This window comes from Canis aureus, chromosome 19 (genome assembly GCF_053574225.1).
Source record: "Canis aureus isolate CA01 chromosome 19, VMU_Caureus_v.1.0, whole genome shotgun sequence".
NCBI lineage: Eukaryota > Metazoa > Chordata > Mammalia > Carnivora > Canidae > Canis > Canis aureus.
In genome coordinates this window covers 47298547-47326496 of record NC_135629.1, presented here as the reverse complement: position 1 = coordinate 47326496, position 27950 = coordinate 47298547, and the positions used below count along the sequence as shown (strand labels likewise).

General features: G+C 53.3%; 1 protein-coding gene across 12 annotated transcripts in view; it reads right to left on the bottom strand.

Annotated features, from left to right (window-relative positions):
• Nucleotides 1–894: 894 nt before the first annotated feature.
• Nucleotides 895–27950, bottom strand: part of EPS15L1 (epidermal growth factor receptor pathway substrate 15 like 1) — a 96745-nt gene continuing 69689 nt past the window's right edge. For 6 of the 12 annotated variants that reach the window (XM_077859528.1, XM_077859532.1, XM_077859526.1 and 3 more), the window contains 5 exons: nucleotides 27317–27399; nucleotides 20918–21050; nucleotides 18726–18773; nucleotides 6513–6718; nucleotides 895–1515 (listed from right to left, as the gene is read on the bottom strand). In XM_077859528.1, coding sequence (XP_077715654.1) covers nucleotides 1369–1515; nucleotides 6513–6718; nucleotides 18726–18773; nucleotides 20918–21050; nucleotides 27317–27399 — 617 coding nt within the window. In that variant the 3' untranslated portion in view covers nucleotides 895–1368. Of the gene's footprint in view, nucleotides 1516–6512; nucleotides 6719–18725; nucleotides 18774–20917; nucleotides 21051–25501; nucleotides 26309–27316; nucleotides 27400–27950 lie in introns of those variants that run through there. The other 6 variants (XM_077859527.1, XM_077859531.1, XM_077859535.1 and 3 more) reach the window with 6 other exon arrangements.

The window sequence follows — 27950 nt, the reverse complement described above, 5'->3', positions numbered from 1 at the left end:
CGATAAAGCCGATAAAGCCCGTGGAGTCAGGCGGCAGAGAGGCAGCATGCAGGGGGCGGGGGTGAGCAGCTCCACCTTGGCTGGGGAAGGGAAGCCGGCAGGGACCTTGGCCCAGAGACACAGAACAGAGAAGGGTCTCAGCATCCACCCCACCAGGAGGGGCTGGGGCCGTGTCCCCTGAGATTTCCCAAAGAGGCTAATCCTGGCGGGGAACACTGTAGGCCTGCCGTCCTGGCGTCCCCGGCTCCTCCCCTTCCGAGCCTGCGCAGCCTTGGGGGTCAGAGGCTCTCTGCCACATTTTTCAGGATGAAGGCTGTGCCCAGGCTGCTCAGATTCAAAAGATTGATCATCTTTGTCTGAGAGAAGATGACCTGGGGTGTCTCATCTCTCTGGGGACAGGGAGAAGAAAAGCTGGGCAGATCTGCAACGTCCTTGGCAACTCCTGAGCTCATCCCCAGTGATGTCCGAGCTTCAGGAATGTTCTAGGGGATTTCAGCTGAGTTCAAATGGCTAACTCCCACCTCCCAACCCTGACTATGGGTTTGTTTCGTGGTATGAGGACTGCCTAGTGGCCTCGCCCCCCATGTAGACCAGCCCTCAGTGAACTGTGCAAGAATCTTTCTTCCAATTGCAGGGCCCTTACCAAGGGCCACCTGCTCTAGGGACAGTGAGGTTACTACCAACCATCTCAGAGACCTTCTGTATCCTGGGGTGCCCCCTACAAACTTCCCAAATTGGCTCTGTGGCCCTAGAAGCTGCTCAAACACTGAGGATTTAAGCAAGAATGTTCCATCTGGTTTTCCACCCACTGTGGGGCTGGTTTGCCTCTGTGACACCACACGTGAAGGTTACTGCAAGGAAAATAATATTTAAATGAAAGGGGAAAAAAAAAGATTGTTTTGTATTAAAATATTTTATATTAATCATTCAAACTTAATTTTATACAACGAATGCATACATCGCCCAGGTGTCTGTCTCCGAAGGGAAGTCGGGGAGGCATGGGGGTGGTGCGCCTGGGCGCTGGAACGAGCAGATGAAAGGCAAGGAGTCACCGCGCTTCCTCTACTCGTCCTGTGCTCCAGGTGGAGGAAGAAGACCCGGTGCTGTCACTCCACAGGGACACCGCGGAGAGGAGCATCTGCAGGCACCTCTCCGGGCCTCTCTGCTGGGCAAGCCCCCAGAGCCCGAGGCCCTCCGACCAGCGAGTCCTTGACATAACAGTGGCTGTGACATGTCACAACGCGAACGGGGACCACTGTGAGCGTGTGTGTGCGTGTGTATGTGTGTATAGATAGACTTGAGTTTTCTCCTTTTGCATAACCGCCCCCGCGGCCGTCCCGCCTGGCGCTCGTGGCCGCTGACCGGGGCCTAGGCGGCGGGCATGTCGGCCTTGCTGAGCGCGATGGCCAGCTCCAGGTCCTCCTGCTCCTGTCGCCGCAGCCGCGCCAGCCTCTCCTGCTCCGCCTTCTCGCTCTCCCGCTTGGCCCACGCCAGCTGCTGCTCCTCATTGCCAAACTGCAAAGGAAAATGGAGGTTGGGTTACTTGGCCTGGGCGCTGCAACCTGCCGCTCAGGGGTGGGGGCCGGGCCCCGAGGACGCCCCTCGCGTGCTGTCAGGGTGCAGGGAAATGCAGTGCTGGGGGGCACTGGGCGGGGTGGGGCTGCCTGGCGTGCACGTGAAAACCAGACAAAGCCAGAAGCCCAGGTCTTGGTTGGGAGCCGGGAGGGGACACGCATGGCCCAGTCCTGACCCGCAGTCGCATGCACTGAGAAACAGGGCTGAGTCTGACCCCAACTACCACCTCGGACCTCAGAGAAACCAGCCACCCGGCCCCCTGCGGGAAACCAAAGCAGGCAATGCTAGGCATCGGTCTGGGGACACGGGGAGTTCCCGTGAGCCCCGGGTCAGAGTCTCCGAGGCTTCACAGGGTGAGGGACAGGTCCCCGCTCCGCTTGGCCTCCTCTCCGGGCACGGTGGGGGCATCTCTGAGAGCGGCCGTGGAGCAGAGGTCAGCTGAACCGAGGAGCTCGAACAGCGAGCCTCCAGCAGGCCGATGACACCAGCGGGTGGGAGGCGCTGCGACGGAGAGCTCTGGCAGCGCACGGCTTTGCGTTTAAACGTGCACGGACGACACGGTCCTGAATGTGGCCTCTTTACCCCAGCCATGGCCCGGGGGGCACCAGACTCACTAAGAGCCACCAGCTACTTCAACATTTATAGAAGCCCTGGCATTAATGCTGCCGATCCATCCGGGAGTTCTTGAGGTCCTTTTTCCAAAAGGTTCAGTTAAAAAAATATATATATATATTTTTTAAACAAGGGAGGAAACCATTTTGACACCAAGATGGGTGGTTTCAAACCATTCAAGGTATCTTAGCTCTACGGAAAAAAAAAGCAAAGCTAGACCTCATGTGCTCTTCCCCTGGTGTGGGTCTCTGGTTCCCCCACGAGCCCCAGTCACATGCCCCACGCCCCAGAGCAAAGCTGCGGCCTGTCCACGGGCTCGGCCTCCCTTTGCATCTCTCTCCTCTGCACCGGCTTGGCCAGCTCTCTGTGGAGCCCCAGGTGACACCAAAGAGGCAGGCCGGTCCTCTGAAAGGCACCCCCTGGGAGCAGACATACAAACAATCCCAATTCGACACAGGCTTCACGGAGGCCTGTACAGACCCCACTGGGAGCATCGGGGAGGGAAGCACGACAAATTCTGGACTACTTCTTCACGCATGTACTGAGAGCCTGAGTGACAACCTGGGAGGTGAGCTCCTCTGGCAGGTGGGGACGCGGAGGCCTGGGGAAATGGGGGCAGTGGCTGCAGAACCTGGGCCCTCAGTAGGCTGGACTTTCTCTCTGGGTCTGGGCGGGGGGGGCAGTCAGCTACAGCTGCAGGGCTGGGGCAACAGGGCACCTCTGTGAGTGTAGGAGTGGGTGGGGGGTGTCGAGCACCCAAGCCTGGTGCTGCCAAAACGGAGCACAGGGTGGGAGGGACCAGACTGCCAGGGGTTTGTGCGCAGGTGGGTGGAGGGGTGCGGTGAAGGGAGCCTGATCTGGACCACATGAGGCCGGGAGAAGGAGATGAGGCAGGAGAGGAGGCCTCCTCCACGTGGCCTTGGGGGTCAGGTGGGGACAGGTGTGGGGTCAGCGTGACGAGCTGTCTCCAGGAAGAAAGCCTGAGTTCCAGTTTCTTAGAGAAACTAGCCAGGAAGCATTCTGGGGCTTGATGGGTCTCCAGGTAGGACTCCATGGAATGCAGCCCTCACCCCTCCTGTTGCCACCGCCCATCACAGCAAGCCTCCACCCTCACACTCCCTGGGGTTTTTCCAACAGCTCATCAGGAGAAAAACAAGGGAAAAAAACCACAAATACTGGCAGAAACAGCTCCCTGGTGCTGCTGACAGCGGCAGGAGAGGACAGCATGGCTGACAGGGACCTCGCCCTTGTCAGCCCAGTTGGGGAGGGTGGGGGCTGACAAGTAATGCCCAGGGTGATCCAGCCACAGCCTGGATGCCAGGCCAGGAGGGGTCAAGTATCAGTGGAGATCATGTGGCCACACTATGATTCCTGCCCAGCCCCAGAGTCTCAGGATGTCACTGCAGAGCCTCCTGCTCAAGGGGTCCCCATTTTCAAATGAAATGTGCTGACAGGAACATTCCAGATGCCTTCAGAGCAGACTGGATTGGGGCCGGCTTCTGGATCCTGTCTGGAGACTTGCACCGAGCATGCGCTGTTTGTGCGTGCTGGAGAAGCAGGCTGGACCGTGGTGTCCGTGAGACGACCTGGAGGGAGAGGGTTGCTTGTAGCTCCCTCTGGGCCTCCAATCAGCACAAAGGCCTCTCTCGGCCCCAGTGGAGACCCCTTGACTAGGCCACTCGGATTCTCCAACCTTCATGCATCGTGATGGCCGGAACCTGGGGCGCCTGTGGGTACAGCTGCCACTCCGTGAACGGCAGGTGACTCCTGCTTCACCCCGGCGCCTTCCCGGAGCTGAGACAGCGGGGCACAGAATGCCGCCCTGCCACAGCATCTCCCGTGTTCGGGGAGGATGCTACACGGTTTTCCTTTAGCAGCCTCTCAGCAGAAATCCAGGATTCAGAAGACTGCACACGAAGGCACCCGGGGCCATTCCTCACTGGGGCCTGAGGCATCCGACAGCACCTCCCGTTGGCTCACTTATGCTGTGAGAATCGCATCCAACTTGTCCAACGGTGCACAGCACAGCACATCCCATCTGAGATTTGCTCTGCTCTTAACACAAACTTCCGGAAAAAAGTCGTTTTGCTAACCTATAAAAGCTACTTCCTAATAAACACATTTGCCTGAGACAGAAAGTCTTGTTTTTTAAGAAATCTTGGAGACGTTTCCTGTGACTAGCTACAAGCACAAGTAACCCATTGATGGAAACTCAGGGCTCATAAATTAGAGGCTTCCAGAATGGCAGGACCAGGGCGCCAACGGGGGGACTGCACACGCGTGTGACATCAGCTTCCCTGGACTCCAACGTGGACCACGTTGCTTATGCATGGGTAACAACATGTCTTGGGGGCTCTCTTAGAACATTCACACTGAAAGAGTCATGGTGCCAGTCTACTGGGCAGCAAGAGACCTCTCAGCATTTACTTGAGGAAACCTACAACCCGGAGGGACCAACTCTGGCCTTTTCTGAGTTAGCACAAACCTCCAAGGTCTAGCAAACCAGAGCCCACTGGCCAATGGACTGCATCCCCGGATGTCACAAAAATGCAAAGACATCCCAAGTGCCCTGAAGTGGGACAGGTTGACCATTTTTGAACTATGGTATGACTGAAGGGGACAAAATCAAACCAGTTAGGTGTCCTGCCTATCCCACACTCCATCCTATCAGAGGGGTAAAATCTCATTGTTGGGTATTTCCTCTGGGAAAACTGGGGCATATGAAGCAGGAAAGGTGATTTTAAACAAAGAACAGCAGGGGTACCAACAAGGCAGAATCTGACCCACCACTAGGAAACAAGGATTCAATATTGAGAATGTTTCTGGAATGACCAGAAATAGTGGGCCAAATGATAGCTTAAAACCTGGGATTTTTTTTCTTTTTCTTTTTTTTTTAAATATTCTCCCCCAACCAGCCATCAGGGTGAGGGTTAGGGGGGAAACACAAACAGAATCCTGCATTTCAGAAAGAGAATAGTTATTTCTCCAAATTACCAATCACATCTACTTACCCCTCGTCCCTACCCAAAACAGAGTACCTGAATCATGCGTGAATAGCTCTCTTTCTCTCATCGGCATTTAATTTTTTTTCCACCAAAACACAAATGCAGTACTATTTAAGAAACTGTAGATAAAGCGGGTTTTGTTTTTGGCTTTTATTAATAACGTCGCCATTTGGATACATCCACGGTGTGCACTGGCTGTCAACAAAATTGAGCTAACTGCAGTCGTAAAATATTTACAGGTCGCCAAGAGCCAGGAATGTGCGGTGTCTTGGGCAACTGCAGTAAGACACAGGATAGCTGTGCACACGAGGTGGATCTGAAGTGCATCAGGCACTCACTGGGCCCTGCCAGGGCAGATCTGGTTTTAAGAGAGATTCTAGGAGCTGGAGCATCTATTAAACAATATATCTCACCCCGAACCGAACCAGGAAACAAAGGACTTTGCAAATTAGGATGTAAAAACAGTGCACAACGGATGGTGAAACCAATTCTGGGAAGATGACATCTGAAGCTCTCTGAGAATAAGGTTCTTGGTACCGAGGAAGGTGTACCAAAAACACCCCCCAGTGACAGCGTTTCACAATCCAGAATGTTTTGCACACTGAGAAACAACAGCCAGGCTTTCCAAGTCCCAGGATTAGCTTCTGAAAAGGCACTTTGCTTTGCTAAATGGCTCCATGAGGGTTAGGGTTTTGGTTTGGCAGAGGGAAAAGGGCTTCAGAGCAGTTGTTCCAGGCTGGATTTCTTTCCATCATAGCTGGGAACTGAAATACATTCTAAAAAATCAAATTGCTCTTCCTCTGCATGCCCTGCCAGGGTCCTTCGATTCTCACTTGCTGCTCAAAATGCCCTGGAGTGGGACCATCACAGCTCTCGCCCAAAGACCCTTTTGAGGACAGTGAGACCCTAATGGGACTTCTGCAATCTTGTGTGTGTACTTCAGAAGCATCTGACCCCTCAGCTTCCAAAAATCCATCAACACAACGGCCTCCGGGCCGCAGAAATGATACAGTCTACCAGGGAGGGCGGAAACAGGTACATCTAGCCACCCTGCTGGAAGAGAACATGCCCTTATCACAGAGTATCCAAACTGTAGCTCTTTTCTTTTCGTTTCTTTCTTTTCTTTTCTTTTTTTTTTTTTTTATTGAGAAACTGTTTTTCTTACACAAAGTAGCAGTACAGAATAAATAACACAAATGAGAGCATGGAGGTACCGGGAGACATAAACCAGGCTTGCTGTTTCAAAGAGACAAAAAAAGAACCCCAAAGAAGCTGCAAAGCCGAGGGTGGAGGGGGTGGCGCGGAGGGAACTCAACTTACAGAGGTGAAGTCTGCAAAGCCCAAGGAAGAGGCTTTAGAAGGTTTAGCTGAAGAGGAGGGAGCAAATGGATCTTTTCCACTAAACGGGTCCCCAAACCCCTTTTTATTTTGGAACGGGTCACTGCTGTCAGCCCCGAGTGGCTGGAATGGATCGGGGGGCTCGGGAAAGTCTGCAGAACCAAGCTGGCTTACAGGTGTACTTTTACCTGGAAAGTTTAGGAGAAAAAAAAAAAAAAAAGAAAGAAAGAAAGAAAGAAAAAAGAAAAAAAAAGAAAAACAAGTTACTGACCACGGACAGAACAGAGTCCTGACTGAGGAGGAGGGCAGCGAGAGCTGGCAGGGATGCCCTCTCCCTCTTTGGAAAGGGCCAGGATGTGGCTCGCTGAGGGGACAGATCCCAGGGGCATCCTGGATGGATCTCGCTTCACTCTCACCTTATCTCGGAGGCTTAACGGGGTTGTGGGCGATACAAGAAAACCACTTCAGACAGCCCCCTTCCCTCTCTTCCCCACCCCGCTCAGCTAAAATTTACTGTCTTTACCGAGTTTACACGCAGGCATGTTTCAAAGGGACTCATTTTAGTGAGGCAACACATTTACTATCACAATGAGTTAAAAAAAAAAAAAGTCATGGCTGAGCAGAAAAACACACTGCAAGCTTCTAACAATAAAAAAAAAAAAAAAAAAAAAAAAAAACGGGGTGGGTGGAATGGGGGGGGCGGGTAGGTGGAGAGGTATTTGCAATTAACAGGAGTGATTAGTTTCACAATATGGGAAAGAGTTAGCATTGGTTGTGAGGGTCTAGAGGCAGCTCACCAGAAAACCGCCTCAGCTGTCCTGAGGGTTATGATCTGTGTTTAGCTCCCGCTTCTGCCTTTTGGTGCAGGTGGCTCCAGGAGGCAGGGTTTGGGCCTTTCTGGGCTCTTGCTGAGAGGTGGCACTAGGATGCCTGGGTCCTAGCAACGCAGATGATGGCCGGACATGTGTGGGATAGACGGGCTCAGAATTAGAGGGAACCAAGGTCATGAGACCATGCTTGGGGCAGTGGCCTGAGGGTAGGTAGCTTCTCCTAACAAGTCCTGCCAATGTGCCGGAACATTCCACTGGGAACCAGGGGCCTCTCCAGGCCTGCCTAGCCAACACTTGATGAGCTTCCAGTATCTGCCAGTTTCATAGGCCAGGTTCCTGCCCGAAGCCACTCATTTGTCCAGTGGCTGGCCAGGGTGGTTGGGGCACCAAGAGTGAGATATTGGATGTAGTCCAAGCCCCAGGTTAGAGACTCCAATTTGTCAGTCCAGCTGCTTATGGTTACTCTTACAATTTCAAAACTATGTGCACAAAGAACCCAAAAGCCACGGGCCGCATTCCACATATGACCTTGGACGTCTAGGTGCACATCCAGAAAATCCCCCCAGCCCCAAGGGGTACCTGATCCTGGGACACCTGCCTTCCTCACCCAGCCAGCCTCTGCCACATGACCTGCCAGCTAGAGAGACCACCTGGCTCTCAACCTCCATGCCCAGCTCTTAAAACCATTCTCTCTGATGCCACATTTCCAAAGGCTCCAAGGTGTCTTCCTAGAAGCTCTGGAGCCACAGCCTGCCTCTGCTTCTTTCAACTCCAAGACCTCAACCAGGACAAGCACCTCGGCCCTAGATGGCCTGTTTCCTATGTGTGAAGCGGGAAGGAAGAGGCAGGGGTCTGATGCACAGCGCTCCTCTGAGCAGCATGACCTGTGCCCCACTCTGAGGCTGCTCTGGCACCTTGTACCTTTTCGGTCACCCTGCTGGCCCCAGGCAGTACCAGTAGGACTCGCGTGGACCAAGGCAGGGGGAGAAGGAAAGGGAGAGGGGGAGGCTGAAGCATAGGACTGTCTCTCCCTGTGGCCTCCAGCTGAATCATAGGCATACATGGGGCCCCATGGTGGGTGGGCCCTGTGAGCTAGAAGGGTCCCTGACGGAAAGCCTTTGCCAAAGCCCCTAGGTGGGCCACACTGACACCATGCAACAAGAATTAGGATTTCTCTCTCCCACAGCAAATGACTTGTCAAAGCGAAGGCCTGGGGGTGCCGCCCCCACTTTCTGTACCAGTCAAGTCTTTACCAGTGGTATCTCCTCCTCTATCCATGACAGAGCCCAGATCTTCAAGCTCTCTCCAGCACCAAATGCTCCTCCCTGACATTCACTCTCCCACCTCCTCCCCATTCTGGATCCCAGTGCCCCCCGGGCTACAGAGAGCAGGGTGCTCTGGGTGCCTGCCACAGCTTCCCTGGCTTGTCCCACTGGCCCTGAAGACCTGCCTCCCCCATGGCCACTATGCACAGCCAGCCTACTCCCTGGCCTGAGGGATGAGCCAATAGGTCAGTTAGGCTGCCCAATGGCTGCTCCTCTTCTCGGCTTCCTGCCTGGAAGGCCATCCCCACCCAGCAAAGTGGTCTTCTAACATAGAGCTGATCCTCACGCTGCCTGGATCTCCCAAAGGCTTGAGGTTGCCCTAGAAATACCACCCAGCAGCCTCATCCACCTGCCCCTTGCCCTACCACCACGGCCACCTCTTGCTCTGCCTAGCTCAGGCCTTTGCATCTGTTGCTCCCAGGCTTGGGAGGCCCTTCCCCTTGTGGATACCAAACACTAGGAGGCTGCCCCTCTCCCCTTCTGGCTGAGATGCTTCCCTGTCTACTGCTCTGCAGCCATAGTGACATTCTGTCCTTATGTCACATGTGTATTTCTACTCTCAACAGAATGTAAGCTCTGTGAGGCTGGGGCCCTGCTGTCCACAGTGCAAGTTCCTCTGCCCCCTGCCCCCCTCCACACCCTGCCTTGGGCCCATGTTTCCGCCATCTCGTGGTGATTTCCAAAAGCTCCACAACCCATGCCAAACTCTTCCCAAACTCATCTTCCACCAGCCCTCCAGGGCCTGAGTGGCACCTCCTTTCCTGGGAACGCCCCCAACTCAGGGCTTTTATCTGGCTGGTCCCTCTGCCCAGGAAGCACTCCCAACTACTGCCCTCTTGAGGAAGCCCCTGTGCACTCCTGTCCCCCTGTTCATCTCTTCCAGCCTAGTCCTGGGGCAGGCCACATTTACCCCTAGAAGACGGGGAACAGCACAGCAGCACCCACCCCCACCTTGTTCCCAGACTCAGGGGTTGTGATGGGTTGAACTGCATCTTTGAACTGCACAAATTCCTAACGTTGTCTTTACTCCTAGTACTTCAGAATGAGACTGTTTGGAGATGGGGTCTTTGATACGGTAGTTGAGTCAAAGTGAGGTCCTATGGGTGGGTGCCAGTCCACTAAGACTGGTGATTCCATTTGAAGAGGAGACTAGGACACAGACATGCACAGAAAGAGGAGGATGTGAAGACACAGAGGGAAGATGGCCAGCTACCAGCTAAGGAGAGCAGCCCTGCTAACGCCCTGATCTTGGCCCTCCAGCCTCCAGAGCCACGAGATAAGGACACACTTCTGTTGTTTAAGCTGCACAGCCCGTGGCCCTGCTCTGGCAGCTCGAGCTCACTCACACAGGGTCAGGGGAAGGCCACCCTGTGGGGCTGCCAGAGTGGTCACCCAGAGGAGGGGTCGACCCACGACACGGCTGCCCACTGTTGTAACTCAAGTTTTACAGGCATGCCAACGCCAGTAAGCTGGGCCAACTCATTTGTGTGCACTCTATGGTGGCTTTCATGCCACAACAGCAGAGCTGAGCAGCTCGGATAATGTAAGGCCTGCAAGGGCACAAATAGTGACTCCCTGGTCTTTCGCAGGAACCCCGCGCATACTGGTGATATGGAGCAGGCGCTAAGCTCAGGCACCTGCCAGGCGATGAGCACAACACATGCTACTGCCAGGTGATCAGGCCCTTCTGGGACACTGAAGGATACTGTTGGCCCCAGGGAGGGCCCCAAAGGAAACAGAGGACCCTGGATTGCAGCTCTGACAGAGTCACTCAGAAGCTCTGTGTGCAGCATGGTGGCACCTGCAGCCTCCAGAAAACGTCACCTTCCCCATGGTCTGCTTCACAGGCACCTGCCCATCCCGTCTCCTCAAACACCTCTCAGTACCCTCTTTCCCCACTGTGGAGTAGTGCCACATACCAGGTGCCACCCCAAGAGAAGATGCACAGCCTCAGGAGAGGTCCCCTGTGGCATTTGCCAGGAGGCCGACTCCAGCTCACCTTCCACACCCGTGGCGGCACTACCCAAGGCTTGATCGCAGGTAGATACACTTATTCCTGAGTGAAGGGCACTCCGGGGCCTCCTGGGGCACTCGCAGCCTTTTCAGGGCCCAGAACACTGTCCTTCATCTGCACACTTAGCTGGTATGTGCAAGGACTCTCAAGGCCATAGGCAGGGGTGCCATAGGGGGACGGTGTCCTGAGGGCTGGGGACATAGGATCAGGTTGCATGAGGAAGGGATGCCGACCTAAGCATGCATGGTCCTCATGGCCTGGCCACCCCCAGCCTCCTTCCTGTAGCTACTTCCACTGCCTGACCACCTGTACCATCCAGCCCAGCCGGTCTCTCCCTGCCTTGGCATGCAGCCTCGCCCTTACCCTGGCAGACATCCCCCAGGGCTCATTCCTCCCCTGCAGGGCTCCCCATGCCTTGTCTGCTTCCCATGACACTGGACTTTCCTGGTCTGACCTCCACATGTGAGGGTCAGTTCCTCATAGGTGGGGCTCAGCAACCACTGATACAAGTAAATGCCAATCCCTGTCCTCAGTGGGGGTGGGGGGGTTCCTTCTGGGCCAGGTGCTGCCATACAAGAGCCACAGGACTGTCCCATGGGACCTGAGGCCCTTTCAGGGAACCCCTCTGGTGAGCTAGGAAAGAATAAGGCATTTGGCTTCCTTCCTTTGCAAGAAAGAGCAATATTATTCACTGATGTACTCTTGGGTTGATTTTTTTTTTTTTTTTAATAAAAAACTAAAATGACAACAGACCAAACAGAAAACTTCTGATACAGGAAAAAGTAGAGTTTCTGGGAACGGGCTGAAAAATCTCAGGGCGTGGCACAGCTCCTGGTTCTACAGTAAGTCCAGGTAGACAACTGCCTGACTTCCTGGAGCATTTCTTGTAGGGTCTGGTCCAAAGGGCAGATATCTGAGCAGGGATAAAGGGGCCAGCTGACCCCAGCCCAACCCCAAGGGTGAGCACAACAGTCCAAATGTTCAAAGGTATCACCCACTTCTGTGCTCTTTCCTTCTTTTAAATTGGGAACATCTCCCCACCCTGGTTTGGGTTTGTTGTGGTTTTTAAATTGCTTTGTGGGGGGGGGTTCAGATTCTAGCCTGCTAGGATTTCAAGCTGAGGTTTCTGACAAGCCAAGAGGTGATCGGGGAGATGAAAAGCTCCGTTCACATCAAAACTGCTGGGGCCTGGTCTTGCTCCGTTGCTGAAACCGTTGTTATTTAGAAATCATGACTGTGTTAATATGAAACCAGGGCACATCAACTGCTCTTGATTTCAGAGGGGAAAAAAAGAAACAGAACGTTTTTTTTCTCGGTTGTCTGTTTTTGTGCTTTGGCACAGAGGCTGAATTACTGGACGTGACACGTGCAAAATCGATGGCATCCCTGGCTTGGCTTGACATTGTGCTAGTGACCAGAGGCTGTCTGCCAAGAAACGCACACCCTGACTGCCCTCAGTCCAAACTTCCTACTCTGCACCCCCATTTATTTTTAGCAGCTGCACTTTTAAAACATTCTGGGTGTAGTTCCTGCTTTTACGTAACCACTTCTGCTAACGCCTTACTCGTTTTTCCGATTTTCTGGGTATAGGTTATCTTAAACGTGACAAAGTCATTTTCAGCTGCCTCTGTGCCCCTGAGCGAACTCACTGTCATTTTAAGGCTTTCTGCGGCTCCAGGTACCATGAATAGGAAAGATGTGGACTGTGGCACATTTCAGAGGAGGCAGCGATAATCAGTTTTTAAAAATTGCTGCAAGAGCTCCTGGGGGTGATTCCCGACGCACAAGCCATGTGGTAGGCGTGGCACCACCATTCCTAGATGTCCACGCGGGGCCGGGGTGCCACCTGACCCCTCAGCAGTGGGAAGTTGGGGAGTGAGGACCAACAGAGTGATGACCCCCTAGGGGCTGGAAACTGCTGCCTGCCCCCCAGAGTGACTCCCCAATATTCATAGTCTTCCTCATTAATAGGGGAGAGGAATGCAAGATTGAAGAAAAGGCAAAATAGGGCTTATTTCAAACCGCAGCAGTTTCAACAGTTACCCAAGCGGTGCACCGAAACCGCACACAGGACTGCCTTTAGCAAAAACAATATGAACCCGATGGTTTACCACAGCGTGTGCTGTTAAAAAAAAAAAAAAAAAAAAAAAACTCGGTGGCCGACTCCACCCTGGCAAAAAATTTCTTTAATTCTCCTATTTAACTTTTCAAGGCCATGCGTGTCCCCAAGCCCCCATACTGCAGGCACCCTGGGTCGAGGAAGCAGCCGGGCCCCAGGCAGGTGCTCCTGAGCAGGTGCTCCCGAGTGAGTGTCTGGCAGCAGAGCTCCCTCTCGCTGCGCCTTTCCCAACACGCTTTTCAGGAAACCGCTGTCCGGGAATGGTCCCCAAGAGCCTGGTCCGCCCGTTGGGAAAAAAATGATGGAATGCACATTTGAAAAACTGCAAAACTCAAAACTCTGAAAGAAGGTAGATTCCCTTGTTCGAAAGTCTTTAACTTATTAGGAGACAAAGAGGTTTTGGGTGACTTAGGGTCTCAATAAATCTGATGGGTAAAGATATCGAAAATACACATCTAACCGTGAGTTTGTTTTCATCCCAACTGGACACTTGCTGGGTTCTATTTATAAAATTCAGGGCCATAGTTGGAAAATGCAACTACATTTCTGTAGATGAGAGATAAATACGAAAACAACAAAACACAACAAAAAAATAAAAAACAAAGGGCTTGTGGTCAGGACAGCTGCCCCACCTTAGCTATTACCCTACACAACACAGGACGTTTGCACAACTGCCATTTATCCCGACATGGGACACCTACGCAGCTGTCACTGGCCCTCCACGACAGGGGACACCCACGCAACTGCCACTCATCCTCCACAGCATGGACCCTCACACAACTGCCAGGCTTCTGACTGTCACACTGCACGGGAGAACCGCGGCTGCGGAGGGGACACACCCTGTTTCCTTAGCTTCTCCCTTCCCACCCGCTGTCCCCACTGCCCCCAGCCCTCGGCAGGAAAGCTTAACTAGGGGGCGGGGGGACATGGGGAGAAAGAAAGCAGACTGTCCAGAGCACCACCTTTCAAATTCATAATCACTGGGGCATCTTTTATGGAAAGAGACCTTTTTTTTTTGCCAACATATATCTGTGTTTCCCTCTGGCTCCTGCCTACGGTGGGACACAGATGAGTGAGGGAAGCTAACTTCTCAAAATAGGACACCTGGGACCATGTTAACAGCTTGTAAGTGAGGAGTCCTGCAGACACCAGCCCTGCTCGCTCTCGCTGATGCACATGCGAGGGAAGGCAAACCCGGCAGATCAAAGCCGTGCCAAGTAGCACAGCCCTGGCAGATAAAATCTGAGGTCCCCACCATCACAGCGTTGAGATTTTCCACTAAAAATATTTACTGAATTTTAAGAAAATCTGCTTAATGCATTGAAGGGAACAGGATGAGGTTTGGTACCGAATTGTTGAGAAAAGCTGAACAAATATTTACTATTACCCACCAGGCATCTCCACGACCAATATGTTTTTCAGCCTATGTGGTGTTGGAGGTGGTCAAAGGTCATGGAAGCAAACTTGGTGCCGAGCCCCATGGATGCAGGGTCAGCCCACCACGACAAGAGAGCAGAGCAAAGAGGAAGAAAAGTGGCCATGATTTTGGGGTCCTCAAAAGACAAGTATCACTGGGAGTGGGACACAGTTTACGAGAAGTTTCAACAAAAGCTTCCTTTAGTTCTGAGCAAAAACAGGGAGGGGAGTTTACAAATGCATGATTTACAAATGCATTTACAAATCCCAAATTTGTCTTTACAACAAAAACAATACCGACTGCAGGTCTCACAGTTCTGCTTTTTCAAAAAATCACATTTGTTCTTTGATTTTTTTTTTTTTTTGCCTTCGACACATACTGCCAGAGCAGCCCTGCGTGCCAACCCCGTCTCCATCCCGGGGGCTCAGGGCGCCCTGGAGGACAGGGAGACACTCGTAGCCACACAGCAGCCAGACGGGGGGGCGGGGGGGAGCCCTGGGTCTGTGCCACAGGACCAAGGCGGCCCAGCCTTTGCTACCCCCTGCAGAGGAGCTCCAAAGCTGTCAAAGCGCTACCTCTGCACAGGCACAAAGGTATCGAATCCACAGTTCACAAAATCACCAGTCTCACGCAGCGGGTCTGAAAGACAATTAAAAGGTGTGCATGCATTGGATCTGCAGAGCCAATCAGGAGCTCCCTCTCATTGTCGGGGTGGCTTGGAAGCAGTCAGGAGAGCCTTTAGCAGATCGGGGGCCCCCCTACTCTTGCTCTGTACAGATTCCCCTGCATCCCACACATCAATCCCATGCATGGGCATGTGCTGTTTTTCAGCTGACAATGGCAGGCAAAGAGAGGCTGACTGGGTCTCCTGAATCTGAGAAAGGGATGAGGGGCCACACTGGGCACATCTTCCTCGGCTCCCTCACATTGCTACAGATGGAACTGAGGGGTTAGGGGGGATCTGGTGGCAGGTACAAGAGGCCCTCAAGGTGGCTAGGGAGGGGCCAGGGGCGGCGGTAGGGCGGTGGCTCCTATCTGTTCACACAGTCAGAGATGCAGGATGGGGGAGGCCCGGGAGCTCTGAGTCTGTCCCCCACCTTGAGGCCCCACAGCACCCCGGGAGCCTGGCTGGCTAAGTCTCTGATTCCTCTGCTCCAAGACCCTAAACCACTGAACAAGGGGTGACAACTGTGTCACTGAACTCCTACTCAATCTTCCCTCCTGGGTGCAGGAGGGTGGGCGTGTGCTAAAATAGGCAAATGTTTCTATTTTCAAACGAAGCCGACCTTGCAGAGCAGAAATGTTCCCCAAAGAATAGTCCGTCTCCAGGCATCTCACCAGGAAGAGGCTGGGAGGAAGAGGGTGTTTCTCTCTCTGCTGGAAGCGGGGCTGGCGGCGAGCTCGCGCTACCAGGGCGTCACCCCCAGGCCTGACACAGACCCCCCCCACCCCAGCTGGCAGAGGTGGTGTGCGGGCAAGGAGGGCTCCACTCCGCTGGTGCACCCTGACACCGGCTGGTCCGCAAGTGCTGGGATTTTCCAGGCTTCTTGTGATGGCAGTGAACCACTCTCGTCCCATTCTAGAACTTTACAAGTACCCACCGAATTATCTCTTTGAAAGCATCGTGGGAACGGAATTAAAGTAGTTAAGTTCAAGGCTGAGGTGCTAACCGCACGGCTCAAGTGGAGAAGCCATTTTAAAACTGGATCTTGAGCAAACAAGAGGTCGGACCCGTATGGGCGAAGGATGGCCACCCTGGGCTCCCCCCAAGCCTGGCCCTGCGGCACACGCCGAGGGCCGAGTGCGAACATGGGTTGGCACTGCAGAGGAATGCGGGCTTCCCTCCTAGCCCAAGTCCCATGGGGCAGCTCCCCCAGGACGGGCAGGGTGACCCATGGGCAAGTGGGGTGGCCTGCAGGTGGGCGGTGGCCAGAAAACCGCATGAAGCAAGAAGCCACAATTGCCCTGTGTGGCATCTGCACACACAGGTGTGGGAGGGGACTCACGTTCTAGGGTAGACAGCACTTCTTTTTTTTTTTTTTTTTTTTGAAAATCATTTGACTCAAACAGGACACAGATTAAATGCTATCTTGCTTTCCTGTGTTCGTTGGAAGAATTGAGGGGAGGGAGCAGAGGGGCAAAAAAGACACCCCAGGCATGTGCACAGCTTTATTCTGGAGGTGAAAAGGTCATTAGCAGTAATAAAAGGGTAATAAATTGCGGAGAGGTTAAAGGTGACTGGATGGTTAGCGGTGAGGGCCCGCGAGCTGGTGTCACCCGGGCGCTGCAGGGACCGAACGCAGGGCTGCACTTGCAGGAAGTGGCAAGGGTGGGGCCGGGCGCAGGATCCCGCTATCTGTCGCTGGGGTGCGGAGGCCCAATCACTGACACCCACACAGCCATTTCCTGCCCTTAAAAAAAAATCTGTTTCTCCCTTTGCAAATCAACAACTTTTACCTAGAAACTCTTCAGCGGTGAGTTCTGACTGATCTCGGTCTCTGATCCGTTGCAGAAAATACACCACTGTTTACCTGGGGGAGGTGTGCCAGTGCCCGCTTTAACTGACAGGTTTCGGAGGCTGTGAGTGGGGCCTGTTTTGCATCTGCCTGGAAGAAACCAATTCTCTCTCCCCCAAACAGGCACCTGCTAGTTACCCAATACCTTGATAGACCTTTCTAGAAAAGAGCTCCGAGCGCATAGAACTCAGTGCGGACACTAGAGCTTCGGGTGTGCCCCCCATGGGTGGTTCTCGATGGCCCGAGGGTATGCCTTCTAGCTTGGGTCAAGCCAAGAACTCCATGTTTAGCACTGAAAGCAGACGGCCAGCAGTGGGCTGCTCTAGTCACACATGCAGGATGCCAGGACTCCTTCCACAGGGAACCTCCGTGAGGCCCCCAGGTCGGGTGGGGGGCCCCACTATGACTGAACAGGCTGACACTTACGTGACTTTATCGCTTGTCATGTAAAGCTTGGTCAAGTTTTTAAAAACAAAAACAGCTTGCATAGAATGTGAAAACTGCAGGCTACAGAATACAAGAGGTGGTACCTAAAAAACAGCCACTCGTGACTCAGACCCAAATGTGCATTTGGTCCTGGACAAGTGACTATGGCTGAGCTTCGCCAGAGAGGAAGGACCCTGGAGCCCTCTTTGAAGTTCAAGTACCCCTGCTCTGACTTTTTCAACTGCAAAGATTTCTGCCAAACTGCAATCTCGTGGGGAAAAAGAGTCCCCTGGTAACACCCTGTGTGCATATGGCTGCCTCAGCCCTAGCCTGTCTGCCCCTGGGAAAGGGGCTTTTATGGATGAAGGACCTGTGTCCTGGTCCCGGTACCGTAGGGACAGGATGATACATGTCACACACATCACATCACAGGTAATCACTGTGAAAGGCACTTTACCCCAACGGTCACCTGCTAGGCCAGAGCTGGTCCCACGTTCCGTCAAGGAAACCAAGGCTTGGTGAGGTTGAGACACTTGCCTACAGTCCCCCAAGGAGATGGTGGCAGAGTCAGAACATAAACTCAGGCCCTGGCTCCAACATCCAGAAACATGGACTGAACCTGATCAAGTAACCTTCTTAGATCCTAGTGGCCTCACATATCGGAGTGACCTCCAAGCACAGAGGCCTGACAGCGTTCTAAAGACTATGGAAGAGCTGTCCCTTCACCTTGGTTTCTCTGAGTGCAGGTTTGAAGCTGTGTTTGGTCTGTGGAAAAAAACCATTTTCTCCAGGCAGTCTCGTCTGTCCATTTGAGATCTCCACAGGATCAAGGCTCCATCAAGAGGGCTGCAGGGCCCCCCGAGCAGGGTACCCACTTCACCTTGTCCCCACTCTGCCATGCTAGGGCTGCAGCTCCCTCCACATGCCAGGAAGGCCCCTGAGTATGATCATATGGCATTCCAGGTGGCGACAGCCACTACAGCATGCTGGCCACATGGCCTCTCCGTGAGGGAGGAGGCCAGGTTAGTGAGAAGAGCAAAGGAGCACAATCTATTCCCTGTCAAACTGTTGGACTTTGTTTTCTTAAAAAACAAAAACAACAAAACAACACAACTTGGCCATCAGTCTGGCTGCTTCCTATCATAAACAGCTAAGAAAACAAGAGTTGTGCCTTGTGTTTTCATAAAGACTGCTTGGAGCAGGACTTCCTCCAGCACTGCTGCCCTGTCCTGCTAATAACCAGCTAACTCCTGGGCTGCTCCGGGGAGTCAGCAGCCTTGCTCTGTGCACCATGGACAAAGATGGAGAGGGCAGTGTGCGACACTGGGTCTTGATTCCATCAGAGGAGCAGTGTGGGGCAGACACCTTCCTTTGCACCCCCGAAAGAACCAAACGCTTCCCCCAAATGCAACTTATTAAAAGGTCAACACGCATGGGGTGCATCTGCATGGGCAGCAATTTCCATGTTGTTAGAGGTTAGTATGAAATCACAGCAGAGCCACCACTGGAAGCTGGTCAAACGATAATCACCACACGGTCTGTACCTACCACCCAGCAGTGTGTACAGCGCAGAGTTTTTCTGATCAGCCATTGCTTCTAGGTAAGAGAATCAGATGAGAGACATTTAGACCTCCACGCAGGTATGTCCTGGCCACTTATAGAATAAACACTGCACATGCATCAACCATTCTCTAGAACTTGTGAGAACTCTGAACCTCATGGTTTGATTCTCATTACAAAAGATGGGGGTGGAGAGGTCCAGGTGGAGCAGGTCACTGAGTCCAGGGCTGGCCCTGCTGCACTTTGCTATGTGATAGCGGGTGGCCCATGTGACCTCTCTCACTTCCCTTTCCTCTTCTGAGAAAAGAGCATCATAGTATCTGTCCTATCTTGTGGGTCTTGCTAGGACCTGGCTATGGAACAGTTCCACAAGTATTTCCTAAGAGTCCATGGATGTAAACAAGATATTGGGGGCACATGGCACCTCACCAGCCATGACAGAGCAAGGGTGCAGTGACCCAGAGCCAAGAGCAAAGCAGCCTGAAACTCTCCAGGGTTCAGGCCCAAACGTCCCAAGACGGGGATGGCTTCTCTGCTCTCTAAGTCCATGCGCGATACATTAAAAACAAAAGCCAAAATGAGGTGGGGAGGCTTGCAGAGGGTAATACAAGGGAGAGGGGACAGTGAAGGTCTTCAAAAGTAGACCCAGCACTGTTCAAGGAAGGGGAGGCGGCTGAAATAAGAGTTTCCAAGAAACCCTACGCATGAAGCTCTGCACCTGCTAGCGAGCACATGGAGTATCTCCTTGAGGACTGACAAATACTGCATGGCCCTGTGTGTGCAGGTGTGCACATGTACATTCACATGAGAGTGTGTATACATGCTGTGTGCAAGTAAGCACTGTGAGAATGTGTACATGTGATGGTGCATGGAACTATGTGCACATGTGCACACACACATCTGCATATATGAGCAGTATATCAGCACATGTGCACACACGTATGCACGCAAGCAGGAATCCATGCATGTGTGTACGTGTGTATGCAGGCATGTGTATGCACGCCTTGGCTCCCATCTTTCAGGAGGAGCATGGAAGCTCGATGCCCTGCCATTAGGAGACTGTCAGGGGTATCCCCTTAGGGTCACCAAAGGGGGCACTGTGGGCAGGCAGCCTCTTAATAACTTCCCCTCCATTCATCTCTACTAAAAAGAGGACTTCAACAGGTAGATCTCATGTAGGATGATTGGAGGCCCTGGGACCAATGACCACCTGTAACTAGAGAGTTTCATGGGGGCCATCAAGTGGAGCCCCAGGTCAAGCGCAGGGCACAGCTAGCTCAGGCAGGACCAAGGTTTTGAGAGAGCATGTGGGTCTCCTGCGGCCACCCCCAGTCTGGGACAGCGTAAGTGAGACAGCCTGGAGCCAAGACACCAAGAAAAAATTGAACAGCGGGGTCGGGGTGGGGTGGGGTTGGGGATGTGGGGCTGGCAAATTGCAATGGATCACTGCCACTTGAAGCAATAGCCTTCTCCTTTTGAGTCTGGCAACCTGACTTATTGGCCTATGGCCATCATAGAAGACACAGCCCCTGCACAAGCTCAAAGTCCTCAGCATCCTCAGGAGGATAACTGGGCCCTCTCCCGAGAGTGGAGCTCCAGGGCCAAGATCAAGAGAGATCGGTAGCACCAGCCACAGCCAGGAGAGGTGGCCCCTTGCTTGGAGCTGTCTGGAGAGATACTGGGCAGGAGCCAAGCAGAAGGGAGCTCAGAGCCCTCTGGTTCCTCTTGCATCAGACGGCCAAAGAAGACCCCCAGTCCCAACCCCACTCTGAGTCCTTAACCAGTAGGGAAGCACCAGATTGAGGGGGTGGCCTCAGCCAACTTGGGAAAGAGCTCGGGGTGGAGGAAGGTCAGAAAGGCCACTGGATCCTGATTACACACCTTGCCGCCCCAAGGGCTGAGCCCAGTCTTTTCTAGAGGCCCCCTATGGAGGCTCACACTGAGCCTAGAGCCAAGGGCCCCAGGATAGGGTGAGGGTGGGTGGGATCGCAGGCGTGCCCCAGGCACGCACTGTGTGAGGACCCAGGCCACTAAGCAGTAGGGAGACTCTCTTGCTCCAAGTGCGGGTCCCCCAGCATCTGCTCCACTCTGGGCTGGTAAATAGAGATGCCCCTGGTTCCCCTCCCCATGCCGTCCTTGGACGGTGGGCAGGCGGCTGTGAGAGAAGAAAGCGTACTGACCGCTGGGCGGTTTAGGCCGTGGAGGAGCAGGTTTCTTCGGAGGCAGAGCGGGAGTGTCCTGTTTACTTTTAAAGGGGTCATCTGAGAATCCTGCCCCTCCAAAGGAGGAGGTGAAAGGACCAGAAGTTGGGGGCTGTAAAAGAGGACATGAAAGAGAGGCAAAAATAATCATTAAAATGGAGGCAACAGATGTCCATTCAGCCAATGCTCAAGTACCGAGAGCCTTGGTGAGGCCCCAACCCTTTGGGTTCCACGGCACGGCCCCCACGGGACCCAAGTCTCTCACGAGACCTCTGCTTTCCTCCACCCTCAGGAGCCAGGGTCCTCTGGCCTGTGAGGGGCAAGCCAGCCAACAGAGCAGGCAAGCCACCCTCTGCCTCAACCAGCTTATATCACATGAGCGGTGTCCCCTATCACACACACACCATTCTACCCACACAGGGATATTAAGTCTTTCCTGACTCCAGGGTCCCCTGGGCCTCCTGCTCATGAGGCCCCATCCTCACCCTTGCACTGGCTGCAGATCCCTTCCTGTGCCATCTCTGGGCTGAGTAACTGGCCTGTGTGCTGCTACCTCTGGTCAGTGAGGGCAGTTCCAGGCACTGGGTCAGAATGGCAGCAATGACCTCCTGGCCCCCACGTGGCCCATGGGTGCTGCTGCCCACACAGTGGCTTGGTTGGAGCCCAACCCCACTCCAGTTGGGACAGCCTTGGCTGCCTGTCAGGCTCCTCCAGCCTGGACCTTCCACCCCTGCCCCTACCCAACCCCATCTCAAATGCAAATCGGGCCATGTCATCCCAGCAGGAGAGAAATGCACAGGTGGGTGGGTGGGTAGAGAGGACAAGTAGGTACGTACACCTAACAGCCCCAGGGTCCACAGGTAACCTCCAGAGTATTTGTTAAAGTACACGGGGCCCTACTCACAGCCCCCCACTACCCAATTCTTCCATTTCACCCCTGCAGCTACCCCCACCCCCTTAACAATTCCCCAATCCCTGGAACCCCTTGCACCCTGGTTTCCAGGGCCCCACGCACATAGGGTCTCCAGCTGGGAAGTTCAGTCTATCCCATCCACCCCAAACCCCTCTTTCCCTCAGACACTGACCAGACCAGATCTCACTGCTGCTCCTACAGCTATCTCTGATACCCCTTCCTGCCAACTGTGCCACCTGACATCCCAGTGGAACTTGGATAAGCACATGCCCCCGACCTGTCCGCATCTGCTGTGAGTGGGCACAGGTGATGGAGCAGCACATCTGCTGGCTGGGCTTGTGGCAGGCTGTGACTTGTCTCTATGGGCACCCCATATCCTGAATGCCAGCACAGTGCTGGGCACGACAAACCTCCACCAGCAGATGGATGAGCCACAGATGGGTCAGCTCAGGTGATAGTGAAAGACCCTCCGTCTCCACTCTGAGATCCGGTCACAGGACATAGCTCCCTCTCCTCCAGAATGTGGTCACAGGGACCCTGATTTGGCAACCTCTGCCTCAGGTACAGCCATAGATATTACTCTCAGGAGGGAAAGAGGTGGCCAGTCTAGTATGGGGGGTGGGCAGGAAAGGCTGCTGGGCACCCCACTGGGCATCCTGGTTCCCCTCTACCAGCTCCTAGGACCCTCAAGGGTAGGAGATGCTGGCTCTGTGCTGATCTTCTCACCTCATCTTCCCAACAACCCGCTCCATTTTACACACAGGGAAACTGAGGCAGAGAGAGGCAACACAGCCTATAGTCATACAGCACCTCAGTGGCGGACTCAGGGTAAGAACCCATGTTGTCTGCCTCCAGGGCCAGGGCTCCTGGGCTCTGCCCTCTGCTGCTGGCAGCCCACTCCCCGAGGTAAGTCTGGGGCCTCGTTCTAGGCAGAGCTCCATCCTCAGGCCTGTGGGAGAGACATGCAAAGATGCAAGCAAGAGGCAGAGCAGACCTAGGGCCAGGGGGCCACAGAAAGCCCTGAGGCAGACAGGGGTCAAATGAAGAAGACTAGTTTCCCTGCCAAGACCACATTGGCCCCCCAGGAAGCTCTGAGCAAGAGGGGCAGATGGGGTTGGCAGGACTGCAGTAGGGTAAGGAGGTGCCTCCCTCCATGGCTGCTGCTTCCCTCTTCTGGACCCTGTGGCCACTTGTCCTCTCAGATACAAAAGTTGAGGAGTCTCTGAAAACCCTGCAGCTCAAGGTTCTGGAACATCTGGCCGGCCAGACTACAGAGCACAGTGGTCAGGGTTAGAATCCTGAGTCCCAGCCCTGCCACTACTAACTGTTCCATGCTCCACTTCCTCATCTGTGAAATGACCATAAAGACACACCATAACCCTAGGGCTGCCGCAAAAAAAAAAAAAAAAAAAAAAAAAAACAAAAACACAATCAAGTCACGTATAAATTGCTCCAAGGCACCACAACAACATGACGCAAAGATGACACAATTATTATCATGTCAAGGATACAGACATGACTGGAATTCCTTTAGATGCCTATAAGAATCTGCAGCCGCCCCATTAACCACCAATCTTTTATTCCTGCTGCTTGCAGTTATCCATGGACTTTACCCAGAGAAAGGTAGCATGGGAGTAGAGGGGAAGTGTTGAGTCACAGCTTAGCTTTAAAATGGGGGTTGAGGGTCTGCAGTTTGGGAATGAAGAACAGGGGCAGGGGAGTGGGCAAAGGAGCTGGGAGGGCACGTGGATTCTGTTTCTGCCTCTGCCATTCATGGAACAGAGCACGGGCTCCCACAATTCCCATATAGCCTGAGACCAGGGCAGGCAGGAATCAAAACCAATTTCTTAGCAAAGAGGAGGTGTGACTAGCCCGAAGCCCCCCTGCATGGACCCCAATCTTTGTCTTGGGTGTTGGGAACGCACCAGCTCTGGGGAAGGCATGCAGACTGGCGCCTGGAGCCCTCTGGACACAACCCACTGAGCGTCCACCCAGCCCATGTGCTGCAGCCTGGACCTCAACCTGGAAGGATGGTCCCGACTGGCAGAGGGCACCACAGGCCAGGCTGACACTCTGCCCCACCTTCTGAGTTCAAACCCATTGAGTCAGTGGGCTCGCTTCAGTGGGACAGGGCTCCAGCCATAGTGGCCACTCCCCACACGACCATGAGTAGTAGCACTTCAAACACCGCCAAGCCCCACGTCACTTCCGAATCCCACTTTTCAGGACTCCAGGTTTCCCAAGACGCCTCCTCTAGGACCTGCCTTATTCTTCCTCAGGCTGCAGCTTCAGGGAAAGTGGCTATTTTTAGAAAGGTTTCAGTAGAGCCGGCAGGGGCTCTCTGGGCTGGCGCAGTGTGAAATGTGCTCAGAAAATAAAATAAAAAAAAAAAAAAAAAAGAGAGAGAAAGAAAGAAAGAAAAGCCACTATAAAAAGCAGCTCTAAGAGGAACATGTTTGGGGTTCACAGTTTAAAGAGCTAGTTTAAAGCAAGTGACTCTCAACTTTTAAGGAAGCAGCCCTAAATGGGAATGGATAGCTTTAAACACCACTGGAGAAACGAATGGAAAGGCCCTGAAAACCAGCCAAGGACTGCAAGGATAGCTTTTATTCTCACAGGGCAGGGATTAAATAATTATGTCTGAGTCTTGTTTTTATTCTCAGATGCTCAGAATTTGCAGAGCAAGGTGACAGATTGACATGGTCTAAAAGAAAAATCTCTGCAGGTACGGTGGGACCTCAACTTTGTGTTCAAGCCTGAAGAATCTCCCAAAGGAAATCTGCTGGAACCAGCTCACTGGCTGTCAACTTCACTCAGCACTGCCAGGCAGAGGAGGATACCTCAATTTAGGGTGGAGTAAGAAAGGGCGCCAGTGTGTATCACCTCGCCACCCCACTCAGATGGGCAAAAGCTGGCGATGAAAAAAACACACACGCAAAAAAACATAAAACCAAGAAGCTAAAAAAAAAAAAAAAAAAAGCCTTCTTGCCACTTTACTTTCATTTCCTTCAGCATTTTATTTATACACATGATGTTTTTCTTGAAAAACAGAAAGGGAACCAAAGGGAAAAACAGAGACCTATAAGGTTAGGGCTTGGTGCTCCACTGGACAAGTGGCACAGCATCAGGCGCTGACAGGAGCGTGGAAACCAAACAAAGGAGCACCAGAGACAAATTTTCCATGGCCCCGTCCAGCTCTGTCCCGCCGGGCGCCGCGAACAGGAAGGGGCCACCGGCTCTGAAGTCACAAGTGCACGTGTGTGTGCAACCTGATCAAGGGACATACGGACAGGGAGACGGCAGCCGCATCAGAGGGAAAACGCAAGGTTAGGTTAGAATGGGCAGAAAAGACAGGCAGGGCCAGGCTCTGAACCACCTGGCTCCGGGGAGTCTCCACAGCTCCGGGACACTCAAACACTGCCTGGAAGGGAGAGGGCAGGCCATTCCTCCTGACCAGAGCCCGTCCGGACTGGCCGCCCAGGCAGCCTCTATCAGCACACCTCTCAAAACGGGGGCCTCATCAGTGCCCTTGTCCTGATCTCAGCCCTGGGCACCGGTAGCTCTCACCTGCTCAGCCACCGGCTTCAGCCTCCTGCAGGGAGACGGGAAGGGCCTGCTCTCACAGCTTAAGAGTACAATACAGACCCCTTCATTTGGGGATTGCTGCCATCGTGTGGCACAAGTTCTCTGATTTTAGGAGTTTGACTTCCTGCCTGCTGGGCAGGGACAGAAGCAGAGGACACACAGCTCTACTCAAAGAGCAGGAGCATGTGGAACAGCCACCAAACAGACAAATGTTCGAGCAGACTTCCTGCCCTGGTGCCTTCCCAGACAGCATCCCGACCATCAGTGTCACAGCTTCCCTATGGAGGATGGAGGCTCATTCCCTCCAGGCACTGGAATGAGAGAGCCGGCTACACCAGCACCTCTGGGCTCCCTGCTGCGACAGCTGATGGGCAAACAGACATTCTCTCTCCGGCCAGAAGCTGGATTTGCTACCTTAACAACATACGGTTACGTGCTTCTCTGAAAACCTAAATGGAATCTCAGATGTTTCTCAAAAGCTGTGTGCCACAATCACACACAGGTTCACCACAAGTGCTTGGTGCCCAGACAAGTGTCTGCCCATCAGGCTGAGTGAACATGGAGTTGGCATGGCGGGGCTGCCCAGCAGGGGCTGGTGGGATACAGGAAGCAAGTGACTCCTTGCTGCAGATGCTCAGCTCCCACACCCACATGCCCCAGAGACTCCCTCCCCAGCTCCCTCTCCACCATTTGGTTTCTTGGCCTTCCCAATAGGAGGTAAAATCAGGAGATGGGGACTGCTTTCTGCTTGTGACCACCCCCGCCCCATGCCAATGGTACCTGGGCTGGAGCAGGTGGTTACTGAAGACTGGCAGAGTGAGTGAAGAAAGTATGACTCTGTGGCCGCAGGCTGTGCTCCAGGAAGCCCTCACCTGCCAGAGAGGTGGCCAAGAAGCAGTGGAGCACAAGTAGGTCTGGGGACGGGGCACGGAGGCCAAAATGGTACACAACCAACATTGCTTTCCTTAAATTCTTATCAAAGAAATATATGCTCTTACTCAAAAGCAAGGGACACTAAAAATGGTAACAAAGACCAGTAGACCCTCAGATCACTGCCTTTCCCACTCTCCAAGGCCGATATTTTTTACTTCTTACCAGTTTCTTGGTAATTTGTAATCATGGACTTCTACTATTATTTCTTTACCCGTCCATTTTGGACATGATCTACTGACTCCCTGCTACATTAAAGATTTAGCTTTCTAGCTACATCTCTCGTAGCCCCTGCTCACAACAGGGCCCCAACACCATCAGGAGTTATATTCACCTACCTGTGGCCACACAGATCCTGCCCAGCCTGACAACTGAAGGAATGTCATCTGTCTTGAACAGCTCCCTTTTCATCAATGTCTCTGTTCACAGAACCTAGCTCTCACTTTCCAAACCCTTCTCAGGTTCTCTCAGGCAGCTCCCACTTACATAACTGACCCACTTTCTCTGCTGCCTCCCGCCTGCCAGCCTGTTGCCCAGTTCCAGCCTCAGCTGCCTGCACACCAGGCCTGTCACCCATGACCCTCCTGAGTCCTCTGTGCCTAACACCTTCTCTGAGTCTGTGCGGCCATAACTTTATTCCCTGAGATCGGGCAACTAACAGACACTGGTAGAACTGGGAGAGCTCTCGACATTTATGCCGCATGGAGGGATGTGGTATCCTGGCAGTTCACTTAGAGGAAGGTATACGATACCAATCACAAACACAGGCATTTTTCTAGACCCTGCCTGTTGGCTCACAACCTCACATGAGGATGAGTTTCAGCATCTGATCGGTGCTGGGAAATACATACGTGTTGCTAACAATTACGCCTGGCCGCTCACGACACAACCACGACAAGAGGCACAAAGACACTGGCAGAGGTGCGCGTGTTCCATGGGAGGGGCTTTACCTTGGCCATCTGGCTGAAGTCAGCAAAGCCCTCAGTACTATTGAAGGACCCACTTCCGAAGGGGTCTAAGGTTCCAAAGGGACCTGCAAGTAGCATCAACAGAGACAGGGTTACAAGGAATTCATGGCACACACCTCCAGGGGCAGGGAGGTGCTACCTCTCAGTATTCAACAGCCCCCAGAGCGGAACATCCAAGAAGGCAGCATTTGCTTGCTAGGGTTATGCGTCTGGATGCGGTCCCTCCACAGGGCCTCCCTGCCCCCAACCTGCTCTGGCACATGGCTGGTGCAACTCAGCCAGAAGTGTCTTGCCATGATGGTATCCGTGGGCAAAGTCACAGGAACTTGCTCCATATCTGTACTTCTAGGTGGCATTGTTCATGGTCAGTAAAAGAGTGACAAGTGCGGAAGCACAGCTGACTGTTCCCCCAGGTCAGGGAGGGAGGTGCATTTTTCCACAGTGACCCACCATCTATACTATGTATGTGGGGAGGTTGTCTGTGGGTGCAGATTTTGCAGAGCTTGCTCTTTTGGTGGGACAATCTGTCTGCATAACCCACACACCAACCTATTAACCCAAACTCTATCACCAATAAGCAAGAGCTGCTAGGTGAGGCAGCAAGACCAAGCAGAGC